Source organism: Leptopilina heterotoma, unplaced genomic scaffold (genome assembly GCF_015476425.1).
Source record: "Leptopilina heterotoma isolate Lh14 unplaced genomic scaffold, ASM1547642v1 Lhet_220, whole genome shotgun sequence".
Taxonomy (NCBI): Eukaryota; Metazoa; Arthropoda; class Insecta; order Hymenoptera; family Figitidae; genus Leptopilina; species Leptopilina heterotoma.
In genome coordinates this window covers 999,681-1,021,402 of record NW_025110938.1, presented here as the reverse complement: position 1 = coordinate 1,021,402, position 21,722 = coordinate 999,681, and the positions used below count along the sequence as shown (strand labels likewise).

General features: G+C 25.3%; 5 protein-coding genes and 1 long non-coding RNA gene across 8 annotated transcripts in view; 3 read left to right on the top strand and 3 right to left on the bottom strand.

The window, feature by feature from the left end:
- LOC122502121 (dual oxidase) overlaps positions 1–155 on the bottom strand; it is a 58,235-nt gene extending 58,080 nt beyond the window's left edge. Inside the window, exon 1 of the mRNA XM_043612024.1 lies at positions 16–155. The gene's annotated coding sequence lies outside the window, so the exon portion shown is untranslated. The remainder of the gene's footprint in view (positions 1–15) is intronic.
- On the top strand, positions 137–11,296 carry LOC122502123 (peroxisomal acyl-coenzyme A oxidase 3-like). 3 transcript variants are annotated; one of them, XM_043612030.1, is made up of 12 exons: positions 137–208; positions 7,230–7,374; positions 7,486–7,611; positions 7,815–7,970; positions 8,049–8,196; positions 8,460–8,750; positions 9,033–9,196; positions 9,355–9,598; positions 9,771–10,004; positions 10,428–10,582; positions 10,660–10,953; positions 11,114–11,296. In XM_043612030.1, coding segments are annotated over exons 1-12 (2,052 nt in total). In that variant the 5' UTR covers positions 137–206; the 3' UTR covers positions 11,207–11,296. The 3 variants fall into 3 exon arrangements, with proteins under 3 accessions (XP_043467965.1, XP_043467963.1, XP_043467964.1); XM_043612028.1 differs by lacking the exon at positions 137–208 and adding an exon at positions 245–565 and having other exon boundaries at positions 11,114–11,295; XM_043612029.1 differs by lacking the exon at positions 137–208 and adding an exon at positions 245–653 and having other exon boundaries at positions 11,114–11,295.
- LOC122502127 lies at positions 941–6,305 on the bottom strand. The gene is made up of 7 exons (XM_043612033.1): positions 6,053–6,305; positions 3,948–4,256; positions 3,769–3,871; positions 3,346–3,629; positions 2,805–3,203; positions 1,526–1,916; positions 941–1,303 (listed from the first exon to the last, which is right to left on the bottom strand). Exons 1-7 carry the CDS (start codon positions 6,097–6,099, stop codon positions 1,031–1,033), a joined length of 1,806 nt encoding a protein of 601 aa, XP_043467968.1. The 5' UTR covers positions 6,100–6,305; the 3' UTR covers positions 941–1,030.
- Positions 11,098–14,876, bottom strand: LOC122502128. The gene is made up of 3 exons (XR_006301616.1): positions 14,740–14,876; positions 13,823–14,043; positions 11,098–11,232 (listed from the first exon to the last, which is right to left on the bottom strand). It is a non-coding gene; the product is annotated as an uncharacterized LOC122502128 (long non-coding RNA).
- LOC122502124 (peroxisomal acyl-coenzyme A oxidase 3-like) lies at positions 11,594–15,509 on the top strand. Its single transcript, XM_043612031.1, has 11 exons — positions 11,594–11,827; positions 11,973–12,092; positions 12,212–12,367; positions 12,497–12,644; positions 12,709–12,999; positions 13,508–13,671; positions 13,807–14,050; positions 14,340–14,573; positions 14,687–14,841; positions 14,938–15,231; positions 15,352–15,509. The coding sequence occupies exons 1-11, from the start codon at positions 11,711–11,713 to the stop codon at positions 15,442–15,444; spliced, it is 2,016 nt and encodes a 671-aa protein (XP_043467966.1). The 5' UTR covers positions 11,594–11,710; the 3' UTR covers positions 15,445–15,509.
- A 171-nt stretch (positions 15,510–15,680) lies between these two features.
- On the top strand, positions 15,681–20,975 carry LOC122502126 (peroxisomal acyl-coenzyme A oxidase 3-like). Its single transcript, XM_043612032.1, has 12 exons — positions 15,681–15,903; positions 16,094–16,230; positions 17,531–17,650; positions 17,825–17,980; positions 18,077–18,224; positions 18,466–18,756; positions 18,884–19,047; positions 19,347–19,575; positions 19,737–19,970; positions 20,070–20,224; positions 20,313–20,606; positions 20,743–20,975. The coding sequence occupies exons 2-12, from the start codon at positions 16,111–16,113 to the stop codon at positions 20,830–20,832; spliced, it is 2,001 nt and encodes a 666-aa protein (XP_043467967.1). The 5' UTR covers positions 15,681–15,903; positions 16,094–16,110; the 3' UTR covers positions 20,833–20,975.
- Positions 20,976–21,722: the final 747 nt, after the last annotated feature.

Here is a 21,722-nt window from a genome sequence, read left to right as displayed (position 1 = left end):
TTATTATTTACTTACATTCCCGCTAATTATTTTCAATTATTTCCCTCCTTTTCGTTTAAATTCAAGGAAATATATCAAACAACCAATGAAAATTGTTTTTACGTTTTTTAATTTTTTTTAAATATCCACCGCCATTTTTAAAGTGCTTGTCATTGCCACATCACTTGATAAGTTCCATATATAAATTCCCACATTATCTCAAAAGAATGTAAGAAAGTGTATATTGTATAATTATTTTTTGTCAGAGAGAAAAATATAATGAAACTTTTTGTAAATAGAAAAAAAGTCGTTTATTTTTTTTAAAAATTGGTTTAATTTTTAAAAAGTATCAGTGTTATTGTGAATTTGTAATTTTTGCGAAACAAGAACAAAAATCAACGTCATAGCGATATCAACAGGTCATTTAAATTACTCATAGAGTTATAAATGCACAAACACAAATTGAGATAACTGTGTATGTTTTAATACATAAGAGAGTAGTCACACTCGTTAGTCTTATTTATTCTCCTAGGCGAGACTGTTGTTAAAAATTTCTCTCAATTTAAAAATAAATTTTTTGCAAAAGGTGAGTGAAAATTTTCAAATTATCAGATTTATGGCTGAAAAAAGTGTTTTACAAATATAAACACTTGACACTTGATAGTTACTTTAAGGTACGTGGTTTTTTCTAAAAATAATCCACTTTTTAAATAATTTCATAATCAAACTTTAAAAAATTCACTTATTAATTACAAAATTAATTATTACTCTTCAAATTTTCAAAAATAAATAAAATTTCACGAAAGAATTCAATTATTTTCTAAAATTTTAATAAATCCTTATGAACAATTCAATTATTGTTTTAAATAATAAAATCTTTACAAAAAATCAATTATTTTTAATAAATTCTTCGAAACAATTCAAATATTTCTATAAATAGTCAAATTTTTTTGTGATCGTCTTATTTTTAATTATTAAATATCGAAGAACGGTAATGATTACTTTATTAATATTAAAATATCATTGGTAATTAAAGAAACAAAAAATAAAATTAAAATTTATCTTTGTAAAATAAATCCAAATGATACTTATCGAATAAAGGATTCCTCGTGACAATGTATTTCCAGTGCAAAATTTCTGCGAATAATGCGAGAAAACCCAAAGAATATCCAACAGCCAATACGACTAAAGCACCTTGTAATTTCCGTAAATTTGCCGTAGCTTTCTCGGCTTCATTTTCTTGCCTCATCTCAACAATTTTCGACCATTCCATTGCGTCCTTTAACCATTTTTGTACCAGTCCAACTTCAATAGCTCGTTTTAACTGAAAAAAAAGATAAATTTTAATTTTTGAAAATAAAGGAAAAATACAAAAGGAAAGCTTACACTTTCTATGATTTCAATTCTTCTAGTTTAGAAAACTTTAAAAAAAACTAGTAAATAGATATTAATAGAGTAAAGAAATATTTTTTTTTCAATTAAACCTTGAATAAATAAATCAGATAAAAAGAATTAATTAAAAAATATCATTAATTAAAAAGAGAACCAGTTCATCAACGCAAGGTTTCAAAGGTGAATTCTTATCTAATCCAATTGACACTGGCATATTAACAACACATTCCTCCATGACATGTAAATTTCGTTCGGCGGCAAAATTTCCACTATTTTCCCTTGCAGCATTTCTTTTTAGGTCATATTCAAGAATTTGTCGTTTCACTCGAACTTGTTGCAATACAAATATATTCTCATAATAGCTGAATCTTCCTTTTGCCACACGATCAATAACTTTATTCTCATCAGTAATCTCTTCAAAGCGACTTCCAATTTTTTGCAGATTTTCATCGCCAGACGAGAGAAAATAATCTTTCTTCTCTTCACCCCAACTGCCAACTCCTATTGGACTATTCGATAATTCTTCTATCGTATCTATCGTCACTCTGGAAATTATACAATTATTATTACATAGTATTTAATAATCGTATTTTTCTTCATAAAAATTGGAAAGAAAAATTTGTAAATATGTGTAAAATTTCAAATTCGAAATATTCATCGTTTGAATGCTTTTTTAATCAAGGAAATTGTATTCAAATTTTTTGCAAACATTAAACATTTTTTACATTTAATTTTAACGAACAAAAGAAATTTTATTTATTCAAAAAAAAAAAAATGATTCTACTTTTAATGTTTCTTGCTTTTAAAAAATTTTTATTAACTATTCAAAGAAATATTGAGTATACTTTTAATTTTCCTTTTCTTTTAATTATTTAATAAATAATAAAATTTTCAAAATTAATTGAATTTCAAAAGAGTTGCGTTTACAATCTTCATAAATAGATGAACTTCAAAGGTTTCAATTTGAAATTTTAGAAAATATAAGTTTTTAATGAATTAAAATATAGAAATTTTTAACAACAACTGATTACAGAAATTCAATTATTTTCAAAAATGATGAACTTCTTCGCATAAATTCAATTATGTTAAAAATTTTTTTCAAATTCTCGTCAAAATTTCAATTATTGTTATAAATAATAAAATTCTTCTCTAAAATTCAATTATTTTCAAAAAATTTAATAAAATTCTTGTCAAAATTTCATGTTTTATAATAAATATTCTCATAAGTTATTAAATTTTAGACTCTTAATTCCTATATAAAAATTTTAATAAAATTAAATTTAATATTTATATCTTGTCGAATCAAATTTTCGAAAAATAATTCAAAAAACAAACTTGAGAGGAAGAAGTTGAATTTTCTTTTTGATTGGTTAGAAAAAATTATACATTTAAAATGAAAGAAAAATTGATATAAAACAAAATAGTTGAAATACCTGAGAGTGGGATTCGCAAGGGCGGCAGTTAAACTTGCGCGATAAGAACAAGTAATCAAAATAGTATAAATCCACCACCATCCAATTAAAATTCTTACTGCAAATACTCTCGGCAGCATTGGCAATGAAACTTGCAACAACATACTATAAGTATACAACATACTATTTGTAAGTTCACTGAACAAATAAAGTCCTTCCGTTTCGTCCTTGAATTTCTCTCTTAATTCGTTTCTCTTCTTACTCTTCGAATCAACAGTTCTAATTAATTTCTTTGTCTCCTCAATATCGTTATTTCCAATTTTCCAAAAAATCATTGATCTCTCGTAGAAGATGGAGACGAGAAAAATTACAATTCCTCCAATTATCAGCGTTAGTAACACCAGAATCCATGAATATAAACTTGAAAAAATATTTCATTCATTGTCCCACAATTGTAATTTTATTGTAATTTTCTTGTAATTTTATTGTAATTTTTTTGTAATTTTTTTATAATTTATTTTTATTTATTACTATTTATTGTAATTGTAATCTTTCCACTTACTCGAAGGGCTGAATTAGTAATTTCCATGAGTTTTCAGTGAGCGATTCGGGCGTCAAGAACGTTAGGCATTCGATATTATAAGGCCAGGCTAAATCCACGATATTTAAATGACGTGACGTGTAATGTAAATCGCCGAGATAAAATGCAGCTTTTCTATCGACAGCTTCACCTAATAATCCAGTTGTCTCGTTTTCTCCAATTCTACCCCATTTCTCAACGCTTATATTATTCGGCTCGTAAAATATTGCTCGAAAATTTATCGATTCAGCAATTATTCTCATGAGCTAAAGGATAAAGGAAACTTTTAAGTTTATAAACTAATAAAGTAAAAAACGAAATTTACTTTTACTTATTAAAAAAATTAATAAAGAAATCCTTAAAAAATACATATTAAATATTGACAAGTAGGAATAAAATACAAACCTCAAATTCCAATCCCAAGGCATGTGATGTTTTCTTGAAAGGAGTTTTAAAATATTTTACGGCAATTTCTGTCACTGCTGGTATATGTTGAAAAACAGCTACTCTGTAAAAAAAATTAGTTTCTTATTTCTTTTAATTATTTTAAATTTAAGACTATAAAAAATCAACTTTTTACTAACCTTAAACGTTTGCCTCTTAAATTTTGTGTTTTTTGTGGAAAATGATCAATGTTGTAGCGAAATCGACGACGATACCAAGAGTCAATGTATTTTGTCACAACAAGTCCTTTAACGGTGGCAGGATAATAAATTGTATTTAAATCGTACCATTCACGTGTTACTTGCTCACCGGAACGTCTTTTGAAGACATTATAACGCTTTATAAAAATCACATTTATAATCCGATTCCAAAGATATTGCATATTTGGTGTCAACAATCGATAATCGTTCATCATTATAAACATTGCTCTAGTGTCAATGAGACGATTTCTAAAAAACAAATGTTAATTACAGGCTTCACACTCATTTTTTACGCTATGCTACTATTTAAGTACTTTTTTTAGATTTTAGCAAACTAAAAGCTACTATTTATGTTTTTTTTCTTTAAGAATTTCCACTACTTTAAATTCGCTAATACTAGAAATCAAAAGATTATTCTCAAAAATTATAAACAAATTCTTTAAAAAGATTCAATTATTTTCAAAAAATATTCGAAATTCTATTTTCAATATCTAGTATTTTCATACAATTTCGCAAAACAATTCAATTATTTAAAAACAAAATTGATAAAAATAATCCAAAATTCAATCATTTTCATAAATAATAAAATTTCCACAGGAATGCAATTAATTTAGAATATCATTTTCAAAAAAATTAATTATTTAACAAAATGCTTACACAATTCTTCACAATAATTCAATTACTTTCACTAATAATAAAAATTTTCAAGAAAATTCAATTTTTTAAAAAAATTTTCGATAAAATTCGAAGAAAGAATTCAATTAATTTTATAAATAATAAAACTCATCGAAGAATTTCAATTATTTTTAATACTATTTTAAACTAATTAATAGAAAAATTTAATTATTTTCACAAATAAAGTTTTCCACATGGAATTCAATTATTTAAAATAAAATTTTCATAATATTTATTACATTTCGAAAAAATTAATTATTTAAAAAATGTTCAGAAAATTCTTACGACGAATTCAATTATTTTCGAAAATAACAAAATTTTCACAGAAATTCAATTCTTTTTAAACATTTTAATAAAATTTTTCCCAATAATTCAATTATTTACATAAATAATTCTTCGAAAGAATTCAATTATTAAAGATAAATAACAAAATTATTCCCAAAAATTAAATTATTTTGAGACAGTTTAATAAAATTCTTTGCAAATTTCAATTATTTTTATAAATAATAAAATTCATCGCAGGATTTTAATTCTTTTTAATATAAATTTACAGGAATTGCTCAAAAAATGTAATTAATCTTAAAAATTTAATTTTAATTCCTCGAAGAAATTAATTATTTAAAAAAATTATTTTTTATAATTCTTTGGAAGAATTCAATTATTTACAAAAATATTATAATTTTTCACAGGAATTGAATTATTTTCTAATATTTTAATAAAATTGATAAAAAAAAAATTCAATTATTTTGAATACAATTTTAATTAAATTTTTTGAAATAATTCAATTATTCTTTTAGATTTTAACAAAATTCTTTCCAAAAATTCAATTATTTACATAAATAATTCTTCGAAAGAATTTAATTAATAAAGATAATAACAAAATTATTCCTTAAAATTCAATTATTTTAAGGCATTTTAATAAAATTCTTTGCAAAATTCAATTTTTTTTATAAATAACAATATTTATCACAAGAATTCAATTATTCTTAAAAGTAATAAATTTTTTCTTGAAAATTCAATTATTTAAAAAAATTCTAATAAAATCGTCCGCCAGAATTCAATTATTTTCATAAATAATTAAATGCTTTTTAGGAATTCACTTATTTTCAAAAAAATTTAATAAAATGGCACACAGACATTCAATTATTCTCAAAAATTTTAATAGAATTCGTTGTAAAATTTAATTATTTTTAAAATCTTTTCGCAATTCAATGATTTCCAATATCTGCGATTTTCATAAAATTTCTAAACAGAATTCAAATATGGAAAAAATTTGTTGTAAAAATCTTCCTAAGAATTCAATTCTTTTCATGAATAATAAAAATTTCTCAGGAAAGAAAAAAAGAAGGAAAAAATTTGTAAATACTCACTCCTCGGCAAATTGAAGTAATTTCGAAAGTTGCATTCCATTTGCCATTAAAATAAGATACAAATTACAGGCATTTTTGTGACTGCTCTTCAAAATCGATAGAATTCGATTCCGTGGAGGAAATAATTTTTGACTGTCCCGTATTCTTAACTAAAATTTATTCAATAAATTAAATTATCATTGTAAAATTATATTCAATTCGGAAAAAAACTTAATTCAACTTGGAATGCGTATTTAATCATAACTATAAGAAGGTAAAAAAATATCTCATTTTAATTTCATCAAAAAATTTTGAAATCATTTTAGAATCACTCACCTGATAAATGGGAATTTTTTGCGAAATTTTCAATTCGAAACTTTTAATTGCTTCACGATAGTAAAAATCGCCAATATAAACAATACATTGAATTGGTTTCTTAATTTCTTCAATCATCCTTTCAATTAATTCCTGTAGTTGTTGATTTGCCTTTCTTGAACAAATTTGTTCAAATTTGAAACCACTGTAAATTAAAAAGTCAAATTAATTTTTATTGTTAAACAAGTATATTATTTACTAAATAAAATTAATTAAAATATAATTAATAAACTGAGATAATCAGAATTTGTAATTATTATTCTAGTCTCAATACAAGTTTTTGCACTAATTAGTATTATTAAAATATTAATATTATGAATATTAATTATATTCAAAATACAAACAAAAAATATTATTTTATAACCTCTGATCGCTGATACTTGCATACATAATTAAAAGTAAAACGATTATCATTTTGTAAGCAATATTCTGGGAAAATAGATCGTTACTTTATTCGTGTTTAAAAAAACTACTTTTTCCCTGGTGAAAAAAGTTTCCAATTTAATCGAGTTTAATAATTCAAGAACAATCTGTCCAACAGATTTTTTCAGTGTGTTTGTAAAAAAACTCTTCGATTATCTCGAAAATTGATTTGCATTTTTAAAAAGAAAATTATCTGAATAGAACGAAAGAGAATTGGATTTTAATTATTTATATAATGAAACATTCACATTCATTCGAATTTTTAGTTAACACAGGTTTTTTTTGGTCAAAAATGTTATTAATTATTAAACTAACAATATTGTTTTCTTTACAATTGTTTCTAATTTCTAAATTTCTTTTCAATTGTTTTCTAATTTTTAAATAATAATTTTTTTTTCAGGTCTTCCACAAAACACGTGAAAAAAGCAATGGATCTACTACGAGATTTGCCGAAAGGACCACTTGAAATTTATCGCAAACGAGCCACATTTAATTGGAAATCGTTGAAAGTTAATTTATTAGGAAAAGATTTAGTAACATATCAGGTAAAATATTATTAATTAATTTAATTTTTTTAAATTATCGATATTTTATTTATATTTGGAAAAATATTCCATTTTTTTTTATTTCTGGAAATAATTTTTTTTTTTCAACAGCAAAAATTGTGGAGATTTATGGAAACAAATCCCGAATTTCGAAGGCCTGTGAAAGCTTTAAGTTTGGACGAAGCTCGAAGAAGATGTTACAGACAACTTAATTCTTTAGTTGAAAATGATATTTTGGTAATTGTACTTTTTTCTTTCTTTTCTTTTCTCTATTTATTCTTTTAAAATCATTTTCTCTTTTTATTTCTTAGAAAGAACATTTGTTAAAGAAATTCTTGAAATTGCAATTTTGCCTTGAAAATATATTGTAGATAGAAAATATAATTAAATTAAAAAAAAATGATAAATAAAAAATGATGATTTTTAAAAAATGCTTCTAGCCAATTGATCATCCAGGCTGGTTTAATTATCTTTTTTATTACGATGCTTCATTGCCAATTGTTGCGGGAATAACACAAGGAATGGTCCCTTCAGTAATATTATCACTTGGCTCAGAACGTCATTGGGATATTTTAGAAAATTTGCAACAGGGTAAAGTGAGTAACAAAAAAAGCCTCTTATTAAAACAAAAATTATTTTTCATTAACCTAGTCTCTTCTCTTTTTCGTTTTTAGTTTATGTGTTGCTTTGCTCTAACCGAAATTGCTCACGGCACTAATGTCAGAGGAATGCAAACAATCGCCAAATACGATGTAAAAACGCAAAATTTTATTTTTAACTCCCCGAATTTTGAGTCCTCGAAATGTTGGGCTGGAGCTTTAGGTAAAAAAAGAAGAAGTATTTAATTAATAAAATAATATAAAATTGTGTTCATTCATTTTTTTTTGTATTATTTTTATATAATAATATATATATATATATAATATATATATATATATATATATATATATATATATATATATATATATATATATATATATAATTAATTATATTTCATATAATAATACAAAAAAAAAATTAACAATTTAAAAGAATTATTTTTCAATTTAAAAATTTTAATTTTTCCAATTTGTTTTTTTTTGTAGGCAAAGCGTCAACTCACGCGATAGTTTATGCACAATTAATAACGCCCGATAACGAAAATCATGGACTTCATCCGTTCATTATTCAAATTCGTGATCCAAAGACGTATTCACCGATGCCAGGTGTCATTGTTGGCGATATGGGGGAAAAATTGGCATTAAATGGCGTTGACAATGGATTTATATTATTTAAAAATTACTCAGTGCCACGAGTTTCTCTACTCAATAAAAATGCCGATGTTAACGAAAATGGTCAATATGTGGCGCGAATTAAAGATCAAAGCAAACTATTCGGTGAGAAATCAAAATATGTACAGGCTTTTTTTACACTTTCTGAAAATTCTTTCCAAAGTATTTTTTTTTTTTTTATATTTCCACTCATAATTTAAAACAAAAATAGTAGAACTTACTCGGAAAATAGTAAAAATTGACAGAAATACCAAAGAGTTTAAATTTTATTTTGTCAATACAAAAAGTTACTTTAAATATTTTTTCCATTTGTATAAATTTTGAAAATTAAATTAATTGCTTTGAATAAATTTATGAAAATTTAATTTTTTTATTTTATTCTTTCAGGAGCGTCATTGGGAGCTCTGTCAACCGGAAGAGTGACAATTACGATGATTTGTTCAATGTACTTGACACTTGCAACTGTGATTGCAATTCGCTATGTTGCCGTTAGAAAACAATTTGGTCCCAATTCAAAAGAAGAGTGGCCCGTGATTGAATATCAAGTTCAGGTAGCATTAAAAATTAGTAATTAGTTAATTAGTAATTAAATTGGAAAAATCAAAATTTCCAATTCAACAAATTTGCGTTCTCGTTCTTAAATTAAAGGAACTAAAATTTGTTCAATTTTTTTGAAAATACTAATTAAAAATTAAAAACTTCTTTCCAGCAAGGACGACTATTTCCTCATTTGGCCGCAACCTACGCTTTGTCGACTTTTGCTCATGTATTTTCAAAAATTTCAAGAGATTTTCACATAGAGATGCTTACCTCAGATGATAAAAATATGATAAGCGAGAAGGGAATGGAAATTCACGCTTTATCATCAGCAACGAAACCGCTTTGTGCTTGGACTGCTCGAGATGCAATTCAAGATTGTCGGGAAGCTTGCGCTGGTCATGGTTATCTGAAAGGTGAATTAATTTTATTAAAAACAAGAAATCTTTCAAATCTGAATAAGTAATGTAATTATATTAAATTTACAATCCTTCCTCTATGAGGAGGCAAAAAGAAATTTTTTAAAATAAATAGTAACAATCTAAATTTACTAAATTAAATTAACTAAATTTTAATTTATTCAAATAGTGTCTCGATTGGGTGACATTCGGTCAGAGAACGATGCGAATTGCACCTACGAGGGCGAAAATAACGTTTTAATTCAACAAACAAGTAATTGGTTACTGAGTCAATGGGGAAATGTTCTACAAGGGAAACGTGTTCAATCGCCACTTGGTTCCGCCGATTTTCTCGATGGAGCTCAAGAAATTCTTTCGATGAAATTTCAATGCACCTCAATCGACCAGACTATGCAGCTTGACAGTAAATTCTCTCTTTTTATCTTTATCAGGCTTTGTACTCGATAATTAATTTTAAAAAAGTAGCAAAAATTAGCTTCAAGAGTAAAAGAGAAAAAGAGTAAAAGAGTAGCTTAAGTAGTAAAAATGTATCAATCGAAAAATTATTCTTGACGACTCAATTTTTTATATTATTTCTTAATTACATTCAAAAATAGAATAATTTTTTAAAATAAATATTTAAATACCGATTTATTTTGTCTACAGGAATTAAAATATTTGACAAATTTAAATAGTAAAAAGAAGTAGTAAATAGTAGGTTTTAGTAGATGAGTGCGAGGCCTGCTTTATATTTCAAAGAAAAAAAGCTCTATTCATGATGAAAACACTTTTTTTCGAAAAAAAATTCGAAGAAGCAAAAACTAAACAAAAAGTCGATTTTTTACAGATCTTCTCCTTGCTTTCAAATGGTTGACCTGTTACTATCTGAAGAAGACTTACGAAAAAGTACAAATACTCAAAAACAACGGTAATGGAAATTTTGAAGCGAGAAACGATTCCCAGACTTATTTCGCACGAACCTTGAGTCTAATTTACGCAGAGGTATATTTTTAATTTTAGATTCTTTTAAATTAAACCCAATTTTATTATTAAACGAAAATATTCAACATTTTTCGCAGCATGCAATTGTCCAGAATTTCTGTCATCAAATTAAAAATGGAGAATTTAAAAGTGATGAGAAATTGGTTTTGACAAAATTGTGTTCACTTTACGCCGCTTGGTCACTCGAGAGAAGATTGAGTGATTTATTTGCCGGTGGATATGCAACGTCTGAATCGAAAATTGATATTTTACTTCGCGAGGGAATAATAGCTGTTAGCAAGGATCTAGTCAAGGATGCTGTGTCTTTGGTTGACACTTTAGCTCCACCGGATTTTATTTTAAATTCCCCACTCGGAATGTCAGATGGCGAGGTAAATAATTCATTATTATTTATTTAATTATTTAATTTTTAACGAGCTTGAATAATTTGCGAAAAAAGTTTAAATCATTTCATTAGTATTTGCTATAAATTCTTACCGATATTTTCATTTATCTGCTTCCAATAATTAGTGTCGATTCGTTTTTGTTTAGATTTACAAACATTTGGAGAAAGCCTTCATGGAAAATCCGGAAAATCTCGAACGTCCCTCATGGTGGCGGGAAATAAGTCGATCAAAATTATAAAAATACCAGCTAATATTTTTATAAACCTGTGAACAAAATAATGAAATTGTAAAATATATTTTTTCCACATTTTTTTATATATATTTTTAACGAAATGTACTTATAGAAATTTTTTTGTAAATAAAAATGTATTTTTTGAGAAATTTACATATTTTACTTTTTAAATTTATTATTATTATCATTTCTTCTTATTATTATTTTTAAAAGAACAAATTATTTATTATCATTCTTTTTTCATTACTTTATTTTATAAATTATTTTTCTGAATTATTTTTAGAGTTTATTTAAATAAAACATATTTTAATTCGATTAGAGAGCAAAAATGTTGACCTCGTTGAATTAACGAATTTCATTACCAAAGCAAATTTTTCTATTGGGCAGAGTGATTACGAAAACTAATTCTCATTTAAAGATCGAAGACGTTAAGTTAAAGAAAAAATAAAAGGAAGTTTTTCAAATATTTTACAATAACGTTAATTATTATTAAGAATAAAAATAATAAAAATGGAAGTTTTGCCCGATTTACCAATTGGGCCTTTGGACGATTATCGAAAACATGCAAGTTTCAATTGGAAATCATTAAAAGTTCATCTCGAAGGAGAAGAAAATGTGAGACTTCAGGTAAGAAGTGTAATTAAATTTTAAAAAATTGATTCGGATTAATTAATTAACTAACTAAATAAATAATTAATTAATTAATCAATTAATCCATATGAGCTAATTTCATTTAAAATTTCCGAATTTCGGCAATTGAATTAAAATTTAGGCAAAATTATGGAACGTGATTAATTCTCATCGTGAATTTCGAAAATCAAAAAAGGGCCTTTCATTGGACGAAACTCGACGAAAATGCGTCAACCAACTGAATATTTTAATTAAAAATCTGGTAAAGTATCTAAAATAAATATTTTTAAAAAATTAGTAAAGAACAAGTTGAACAAATTGTACAAATTTAAAATAGAAAAGTGAATTTAGGCAAAAAGATAGATTTGTATTTTTCAACAGCCAAGTGATGTTCTTTACTGGCCGGTTCAATGTTTTCAATACGACGCATCAATAGCAACTTTATTCAGTCTCAGAGAAATAGTTGTCCCTTCGGCTTTAATGAGTTTGGGAACAGTACGTCATGCGGAAATATTTGAAAAACTCAAGACAAGAGAGGTAAAAACTTCGTTTTCCAAAAAGCAAAGAAATATGTACCAAAGAGATATTTAATTTTTAAAAATTATGTCAGCGAAAGAAAAATAAATTTTAATAACAATAAAAAAAATAATCGTAATAAAATTTCAGTACATAGGCGCTTTTTCTTTAACGGAAATTGCTCACGGTACAAATATCAAAGGAATGGAAACTACTGCCACTTACGATCCAAAAACGGAAAATTTTATTCTTCACACACCGAATTTTAAGGCAGCAAAATGCTGGGCTGGAATGATGGGTAAATAAAAAAAAAGAAAAAATGTCTAATTTTTTTTTAACTAAAAGTTTGGTTTCTTTTAAAGGAATGACAGCAACTCATGCAATTATTTACGCTCAATTGATTACACCTGACAATATTAATCACGGTCTACATCCATTTATCGTTCCGATTCGAAATCCAAAAACACTTTTGCCCTATAAGAGACTGATTGTTGGGGATTTGGGAGAAAAAATTGGTCTCAATGGAGTTGACAATGGATTTATCATTTTCAATCAATACCACATTCCAAGAATGAATTTATTGAATCGACACGCAGACGTAACAACCGATGGCAAATATATTGCACGTATAAAAAATGAAAGCAAACGTCTAGGTGAGAATTTCTTTTCTCTAAAATTAATTTTTTTCTTTATTATTTCTCTTTTATATTTATTTATACTTTTTTATTCATTCAAGGTTGCCACAAGTCAGGGAATTCAGGGAAAAGTCAGGAAAATTAGATCGATTTCTTTATGTTTTATAATAATATTCTCATAATTGATTGTATTTCAGAAGGTTTGAATTTGAAAATCTTAATTCCTATGGAAAAATAATAATGATTAAATATTTATTTAAAAAAGAAGTTATTGATGTTTTTGAATAATTTTCCAAATAAAGAAATTCGTAAATAAATGTAATAGAAAATTTTTTTGAGTATCTAATAATTTTTGGAGTGAATCAAAATATTCTTCAGGTTCAGGGAAAAAGTCAAAATTTTGTCTAGAAATCAGGGAAAAACAAAATTAATTTTTTGTGACAACCCTGTCATTATTCTATTACTAAATACTAAAATTCTAGTACTAAATTGCAATTGAAAGTTTTGAAGAAATTCATTATTTTAGGAGCATCTTTAGGATCGTTGTCAAGCGGAAGAATTGGAATTTCATTAATTTCCGCAATGTATCTAACAGTTTCTGTAATTATAGCAATTCGATATTGTTCAGTACGAAAGCAATTTGGATCTTCTTCAATAAATGAATGGCCAGTGATTGAATATCAAGTTCAGGTGAATTTTCTTTTTCAAATAGGAAATAAAAATCTCTCCGGAAAAAAATTGTATCTTTGAGAGATTATAAAATTCTTTTTTTCTCAAAATTGATTTAAATTGAAAGGAATTTTTTTTTCGTATTCTTTTTTAAAGCAAGGACGTCTCTTACCTCATTTAGCCTCTGTTTACGCTTTCACGATATTCTCCTCTTGGTTATTGAAAATAAGCGAAGATTTTACATCGCAAATAATTGGAGATTGCGATCGTGATGCACTGAATTCTTTGGGAATGGAAATTCATGCTCTATCATCAGCTGCGAAGCCTCTTTGCACCTGGACATCACGTGATGGAATTCAAGATTGTCGAGAAGCATGCGGTGGACATGGATATCTGAAAGGTTCAATAATTCCAAAATTCATTAATTAAAAAAAATATAAAAAAAACTATAAAAAAAACTTTAAAAAACAAATTGATAAAATAACTAATCTTCACTAAAATCTTAATTTTGAATCTTTTTCTCTTCTAACAAAATAATTATTTAACTTTTAATTAATAACTAAATTGATATTAAATTTGTATGAGTATGAATTTAATATTAAATTTTTTGTCGTTGTTGTTTTTTTAGACAATTAATAAAAATTAGTTTCTCGTTTGGAAAAAGTTCATTATTTGGAAAAGTTTTTCAGCTTCAAGATTAGGCGAAATGAAGGCAGAAATCGACGCTACTTGCACTTATGAAGGGGAAAATAACGTTTTGATTCAACAGACAAGCAATTGGTTGTTGAATCAATGGGAAAATGTTTTGAAGGGCAATGAAATTGTTTCGCCATTAAATACAGTGAAATTTCTAGAAAAAGCAGATCAAATTCTATCCTTAAAATTCAATTGCAATAATGTTGAGGAGACAATGAAAATTGAAAGTAAGTAATTAATTTCCCTATTTAATAAAATCATTCCGCCACTTCATAATAAATTCATAAGTAAACCAAGTGAAAATTTTTATAAAATCAATTTTCTTAATTTTAATATTTAGATTTGCTGATAATTTACAAATGGCTAATTTGTAATTACTTGAAAAAAACTTACGAACGAGTTGAGAATCTCCAACGAGAGGGTGGTTGTAATTTTACAACGAGAAATGATTCTCAAATGTTTTTCGCAAAATTTCTATCCATAATTTACGCAGAGGTAAAGAATTAAAGGATTAAATTTTTAAATCATTTTCATTGAAATATTTTTCAATTAATATGAAAATAATGGTATTTACTAAATAAATTACTGCAGCACGTCGTAATTCAAAGATTCGTTGAAAAAATAAATGATCCAATTTTTAATGAATCGGAAAAAGTAATTTTATCAAAATTGTGCTCATTATACGCCGCTTGGTCATTGGAGAAAAAATTGGGCGACATTTATGCAGGAGGATTCGCAAATCCCGATTCTCAGTTGGAAATATTTCTTCGTGAGGGTATAATAATGATGAATAAGACATTGGTTCAAGAAGCTGTGTCCTTGGTTGATGTTCTTGCGCCTCCTGATTTTATTCTCAATTCACCGCTTGGAATGTCTGACGGCGAGGTATTTTTTTAACTACAAAAAAGAAGATCCTATTATTTAATTTATATTCTTTTGTTTATTTACATTTTTGTTTAATTTTAATTTTAATTTTTAAGAAATTTTAATTGTTTATTTTTGCAGATTTACAAACATCTGGAAGAACTTTTATTGCAGAATCCCTCAAATTTGAAACGAGTCGCTTGGTGGAAGGAAATTAAAAAATCAAAACTATAAAAAAAATTGATTATAATTATATATTCGATTTAAGAATTTTATTTTTTGTTTGACAATAAAGATTAGAAAAGCAAAGTATTGAAAAATGTAATTATTATTTTCGTAATTGGTGAATATTTTCATTCAGGAAGGTTGTTTTTATTATTATTAGAAAGAATAATAATATGAAACGTTCATTAATTTGAAATTAATTTTACTCTCATTCTATAGGACTCTCTCCCACTTAACTAAAATTATTATCGCGTCACCAACTCGTTTCAGAGTGAGAGAGGAAAGTTACAATCGTTCTATATTTATCTTTCTCTGCGACAGAAAGATAAATACAATGTAAAATATTTTAGCAAGTCATTAAAAAATTTATCTTTTTGCCAAAGATTAATTTCTAATAAGCAATATTTTGAGATTTCGTTCTGTTGGGCAAAGAACTTGGATTTTTAGAGAGAAATTATATTTTAAGAGGTTAGTTTCATTATTTACTATTTAGTGATTTATTTATATTTATAAATATTTTAATTTTAATACTCTAAAATAAATAAATTTAGAAAAGTAAAATTGGAATTCTTAATATTTAAATAATTAGGTGCTTTATGTTCATTAATTTATAAAATAAATTTATAAAAAAACTTCTTTAAGAAGGTTTGAATTTCAGGTATAAAAGAATTTTAAATGGAAACGATACGAGATTTACCGAAAAATGGACCATTAGAGGAATATAGAAAGAGAGCGAGTTTTAATTGGAAGTCGTTTAAGATTCACTTAGAAGGTGAAAAGTTCGTGAGATCACAAGTAATTTTCATACTTTTCCAAATTAAAAATAAAAAAATACAATAACTATTTTTAGAGAAATTTCAAAGAAATTCTTCAGGGTTGCCACAAAAATGTATTTTTGTCTTTTCCTGACTTTTCCCTGATTTTCAGACAACATTTTGACTTTTCCATTTTGAAATTCAACAACTTATTTTCAAAATTCAATTATTTCTAAAAATTCACGCTATAATGCTTTTAATATTCAATTATTATTAAAAATTTTAAGTGAAATTAATTTTTTAATCAATTTTAATTATAAAATGTTTCGATACTTCAATTACCTATTTAAATACAAAAATAAATAATTATTATCAATCAAAAATAAATAATTTTATAATAATTGAATATTTCTTAAAATTAAATTTTTAAGAAGATTTTTATCAAAATTTTTAAAAATAATTGAATTCTTTCGGCAAATTTAAAAAAAAAATTGAAAAATAAATGCAATTTTCTATCATTTTATTTAAAATTAAATAAAAATTAATTTAAATTCTGCGATAAGTTTTGTTATTTATGAAAAATAATTGAATTCTTGCAATGAATTTTATTAAAAATATATTTAATGAATTGAATTCCTGTGAAGAATTTTATTTGTGAAAATAATTGAATTCCGGAGAAAAATATTATTATTTATGAAAATAGTTATAATTTCTTGTGAAGAATTTTATTCAAATTTTTTTAATTAATTGAATTTCTCAGAATTTTTTTAAAGCTTTTTGAAAATAATTCAATTCCATCGTGAATTCTTTCGAAGATTTTTACAAACATTTTTGACAATAATTGTATTTCTACGAAGAATTTTATATTTTACGAAAATAATTCTATTCTATGATCAATTTTATTATAATTTTTCAAAATTATAAAGCATTTTATCAAAATTTTTGAAAATAATTGAATTTTCAAGAAAAATTTTATTATTTTTGAAAATAATTTATTTCTTGCGAAGAATATTATTCAAATTTTATTAAATAATTGAATTCCCATAAAAAATGTATTATTTGTGAAAATAATTGAATTCTTAAGAAGAATTATATTGAAAATAATTGAATTGTAAAGGAAAATTTTATTAAAATTTGCAATTTTATTAACTAAATTTTGTAAAGAATTTTGTCAAAATTTTTTTAAATAATAGAATTTTTAAAAATAATTGAATTTCTGTAATAAGTTGTTCTTAAAATTTCTATTTAAATTCATTAAAAATTGATATTTAATCAACCGTGTTCATGTTTTTAAACTGATCATTAGAAAGTGTTTAAAATTAATTTAATTAATTAAATAGGAAGAATTATGGAAGTTTCTTGAAAAAAATCCAGAATTCCAACATCCCAGAAGATCGTTAAATTTGGACGAAACACGTAGAAGATGTTATCGACAAGTCAACGAAATCTCTAAAATCGATGTGAGAATCATTGAAATTTTTAATTTCAATATTAATATTTTATCTCATAAAGGAAAAAAAAATTTGTTATAGTATTAAAGTTAAAGCAGAAGCTTTTTTGTTATATTTCTTTTGTAATTATAATTATCTAATTACGATATATAAATAAATATAAGGAGAAAAATCTTGTACTAGGATGGCAAATCAAGCAAATGGCATTTTTTGCTAAGTCTTTACGATACTTCATTGCCACTGTTAAAAGGTCTCAGTCGTGGAACAGTTTCAAATGCAATTATCGATTTAGGAACCGAAAATCATCAAAAATTGGTTGAAAAATTTAAAAGTGGCGCAGTAAGTTTTTTTGCAACTTTGTTTCCTTGCTTTTCTTGTAAATAATGAAAATAATCATACCTTTAATTATACGGAGTGCAAAATTCAATATTTCAGTTTCGAGGCTGTTTATGTTTCACGGAAATCTCTCATGGGACGAATCTTAAAGGTTTGCAAACCACAGCAACGTATGATGTTGAAACGGAAAATTTTATTATCAACACGCCAAATTTTCAAGCCGCCAAATGTTGGTCCGGAGTATTGGGTAAATCTGTAAAGAATTATTAAAATTTCATTACAGTTAATTAATTAGTAATCTGAATTAATATTTCAGACAAAGAGTTTATTAATTACTTTCCTCAAAATTGTTTAAATTAGCTAATGAAAATAATTATTTTAATAAAAGAAAAACTAAATAATAAATGCAGATAAAAATAAAATAATAAATAAAAATAAAAAATTAATTCAAAAACTATTTTTTCCTTGAATATTAATTTTTTCCACAGGAAAAACAGCGACGCATGCACTTCTTTACGCGCAATTAATAACTCCCGATGGAAGAAATCACGGTCTCCATCCATTTATTATTCCGATTCGAAATCCAGAAACAATTTTACCTCTGCCGGGAATAATTATCGGTGATATGGGCGAAAAAATTGGTCTCAATGGTTTGGACAATGGTTTCATGTCATTTAAAAATTATTCTGTACCTCGTGAGTGTTTACTCAATAAAATTACCGATGTAACGAGGGACGGAAAATATGTTACAGTCCTAAAAGATTCTAGTCAACGTTTCGGTGAGAGAATTTTTCAAACTCTTTACAAACACTTTTAAAAAAAAAATCTTTTAAAAATTAAAAAAATTATTTCATTATTTATTAAGTAATTTGTCAAATAATGAAGAAATGTTTCGATTTTTGTCAGGAGCAAGCATAAGTCCTCTTTCTACTGGCAGAATGAGAATTATTTTCATTAACACAATGTACATGAGACTTGCTTTGATAATTGCAATTCGATATTGTGCCTCAAGAAGGCAATTTGGACCAAAAGAAAAAGAGGAAATACCAGTGATTGAGTATCAAGTTCAGGTGAGATCGAAATTGAAATTAATTTCAAAGATAAAAAGGTTGACGATAAATAAGAAAAAGAAAATAAGGACAAAACGATAAATAAGAAAAAGAAAATAAGGACAAAATAATAAATAAAAAGTAAATAAAGATAAAACATTAAATAAAAAGTAAATAAAGGGAAAACAATAAATAAAAAGTAAATAAAAACCAAACAGTAAATAAAAAGTGAATAAATACAAAAATTATATATAATAAAGAAAGTAAATAAAAATTAATCAAAAAAATAAATGAATAATTATATTTCTAATTACTTACAGCAAGGGAGACTTTTCCCTCATTTAGCCGCTTTGTATGCACTGACAGTCTTCAGTTATGAAGTTCTCGAAATTGTTGATTCGAAAAAATCCAAAGATTTAAAAACTATTATCGCAGAAGGAACGGAATTGCACGCACTTTCGTCAGCGGGGAAACCTCTTTCTGGGTGGTTAGCTCGCGACGCTATTCAGGATTGCAGGGAAGCTTGTGGTGGTCACGGATACCTAAAAGGTTTGACAAAATCATTATTAGATATATAAAATATTTTTATAATTAATATAAAATAATTTTGTAACTAATATAAAATATTTTTATAATTAATACGAAATAAAACAAAAATAATTTTATAATTATAAACAGAGAAAAAAATTTTGATCTAATTTCCCAAACAGCATCGCGATTAGGAGAAATGAGAGCAGCAAACGACGCCAGTTGTACTTACGAGGGAGAAAACACAGTTTTAATTCAGCAGGCGAGTAATTGGCTTTTGAATCAATGGGACAGTTTTAAACGTGGAAAAGGAATTTCCACTCCACTTGGAACAGCGGGATTTATAAAAACTTCTGTTTACATTCTTTCGCAAAAATTCCACGCCACTAGCATCGAGGAAACACTAAAGCTCGACAGTAATTCAAATAGAACATCTAAAACAAAAAAAATTAAAATTTCCAATTTAAATTAACAAAATCAACAAAACAAAAATTAATACTAAAAATAATTTCCAGATCTTCTCATCATGCACAAATGGCTGATATGCTACTATCTCAACAAAACTTACGAGCAAACGCAATTTTTAAGGAAACAAGGAATGAATTCTTTTGAAATCCGTAACAATTCACAAATGTTCCTTGCTCGTACCTTGTCATTGGTTTATGCCGAGGTAAGAGATTTTTCAAAGAAAATAATTGACAAAACAAATTAATTAAACAAATTAACAATTGATAAAATATATTCTTACATTTTTTCAGCATGCGGTGGTGAAAATTTTCATGGATCGAATCAATGATCCTGTTTTCCCCGAATCGGAACGTTGTGTTTTGAGAAAATTGTGCGCCATATTCTCCGCATGGTGCCTCGAAAAAAGAATGTCCGACTTTTATGCCGGTGGATTTGCAAATGCAAATTCGAAACTCGACGTTTTACTTCGTGAGGGAATTGTTTCACTCAACAAGGATTTACTGAGTGAAGTTGTGGCTTTAATTGACGTTCTTGCGCCTCCAGATTTCGTTGTCAATTCTCCCCTTGGAATGTCGGATGGCGAGGTAAATTTCTGCAAAAAATGGTTAAAAATGTTTAAAAAAAAAATTGTAAATCAGTTTGCGAATTATTTAGTTTAATTATTTATTTACAAATTTCCCCGCTGTTATTTTCTCTAAATATTTCGACTTTTTTCAACAGATTTACAAACATTTGGAAGAGACCTTTTTCAAGGATCCGAAAAACTTCGAACGTCCATCTTGGTGGATGGAATTAAAATCAAACTTATAATTCGATATGAAAGAAACATTTGGTAAAAGAAAATAAAAATTAAATTTACCGGAGTTAAGGAGAAATATTTTTGTAATTTTCATATTTTTGTAAAGTAAATTTTAAAATTTTTAATCTAATAAATTCTTGTGTTGTTCTACAAATTTTTGAATTTTATTCAAAATCAGTTCGAATAGAGAACTATCACAAATTTCGTAAATTTGTTAATAAAATTTACTTATTTTTTCAAATAGTTTGAAAATAATTTTTACAAATTATTATTTAACTCCTCTTAATTGCTTTACTTCTGATTTTTTAAATTTTATCAAATTTATTTACATCTCTAAGTAAAGAAACGTAAATTTGCTCGCTTGCGTAATTTAATTTCAAAAGATTAAGTAAACGAATAAATAAAATATATATTAAAATTTTAGAAAATACTTAAATTCTAAATAAAAATAAATATAATCTAAATTCTAATAAAAATTTTATAACGAATTAAGAAAAAAATTGAATTCTTTCGTAGAATGTTTTTGAAAATAATTGAATTTTTGCAAAGAATTTTACTATTTATAAATATAATTGAATTGTTTAGAAGGATTTATTAAAATTTTAGAAAATAATTGAATTTTCTCGAAAAATATTTGAAAAATAAAAAAAAATTGAATTCTTTCATGAAATTTTATAAAATTGTATTAAAAATAATTGAATTTTTGTTAAGATATTTACTATTTATTAATATAATTGAATTTCTTCGAAGAATTTATTAAAATTTTAGAAAATAATTGAATTTTTGCAAAGATTTTATCACGAATTAAGAAAAAAATTGAATTTTTTTTAAAATAATTGAATTTTTGCAAAGAACTTTACTTTTTATAAATATAAATTGAATTTTTTCGAAGGATTTATTA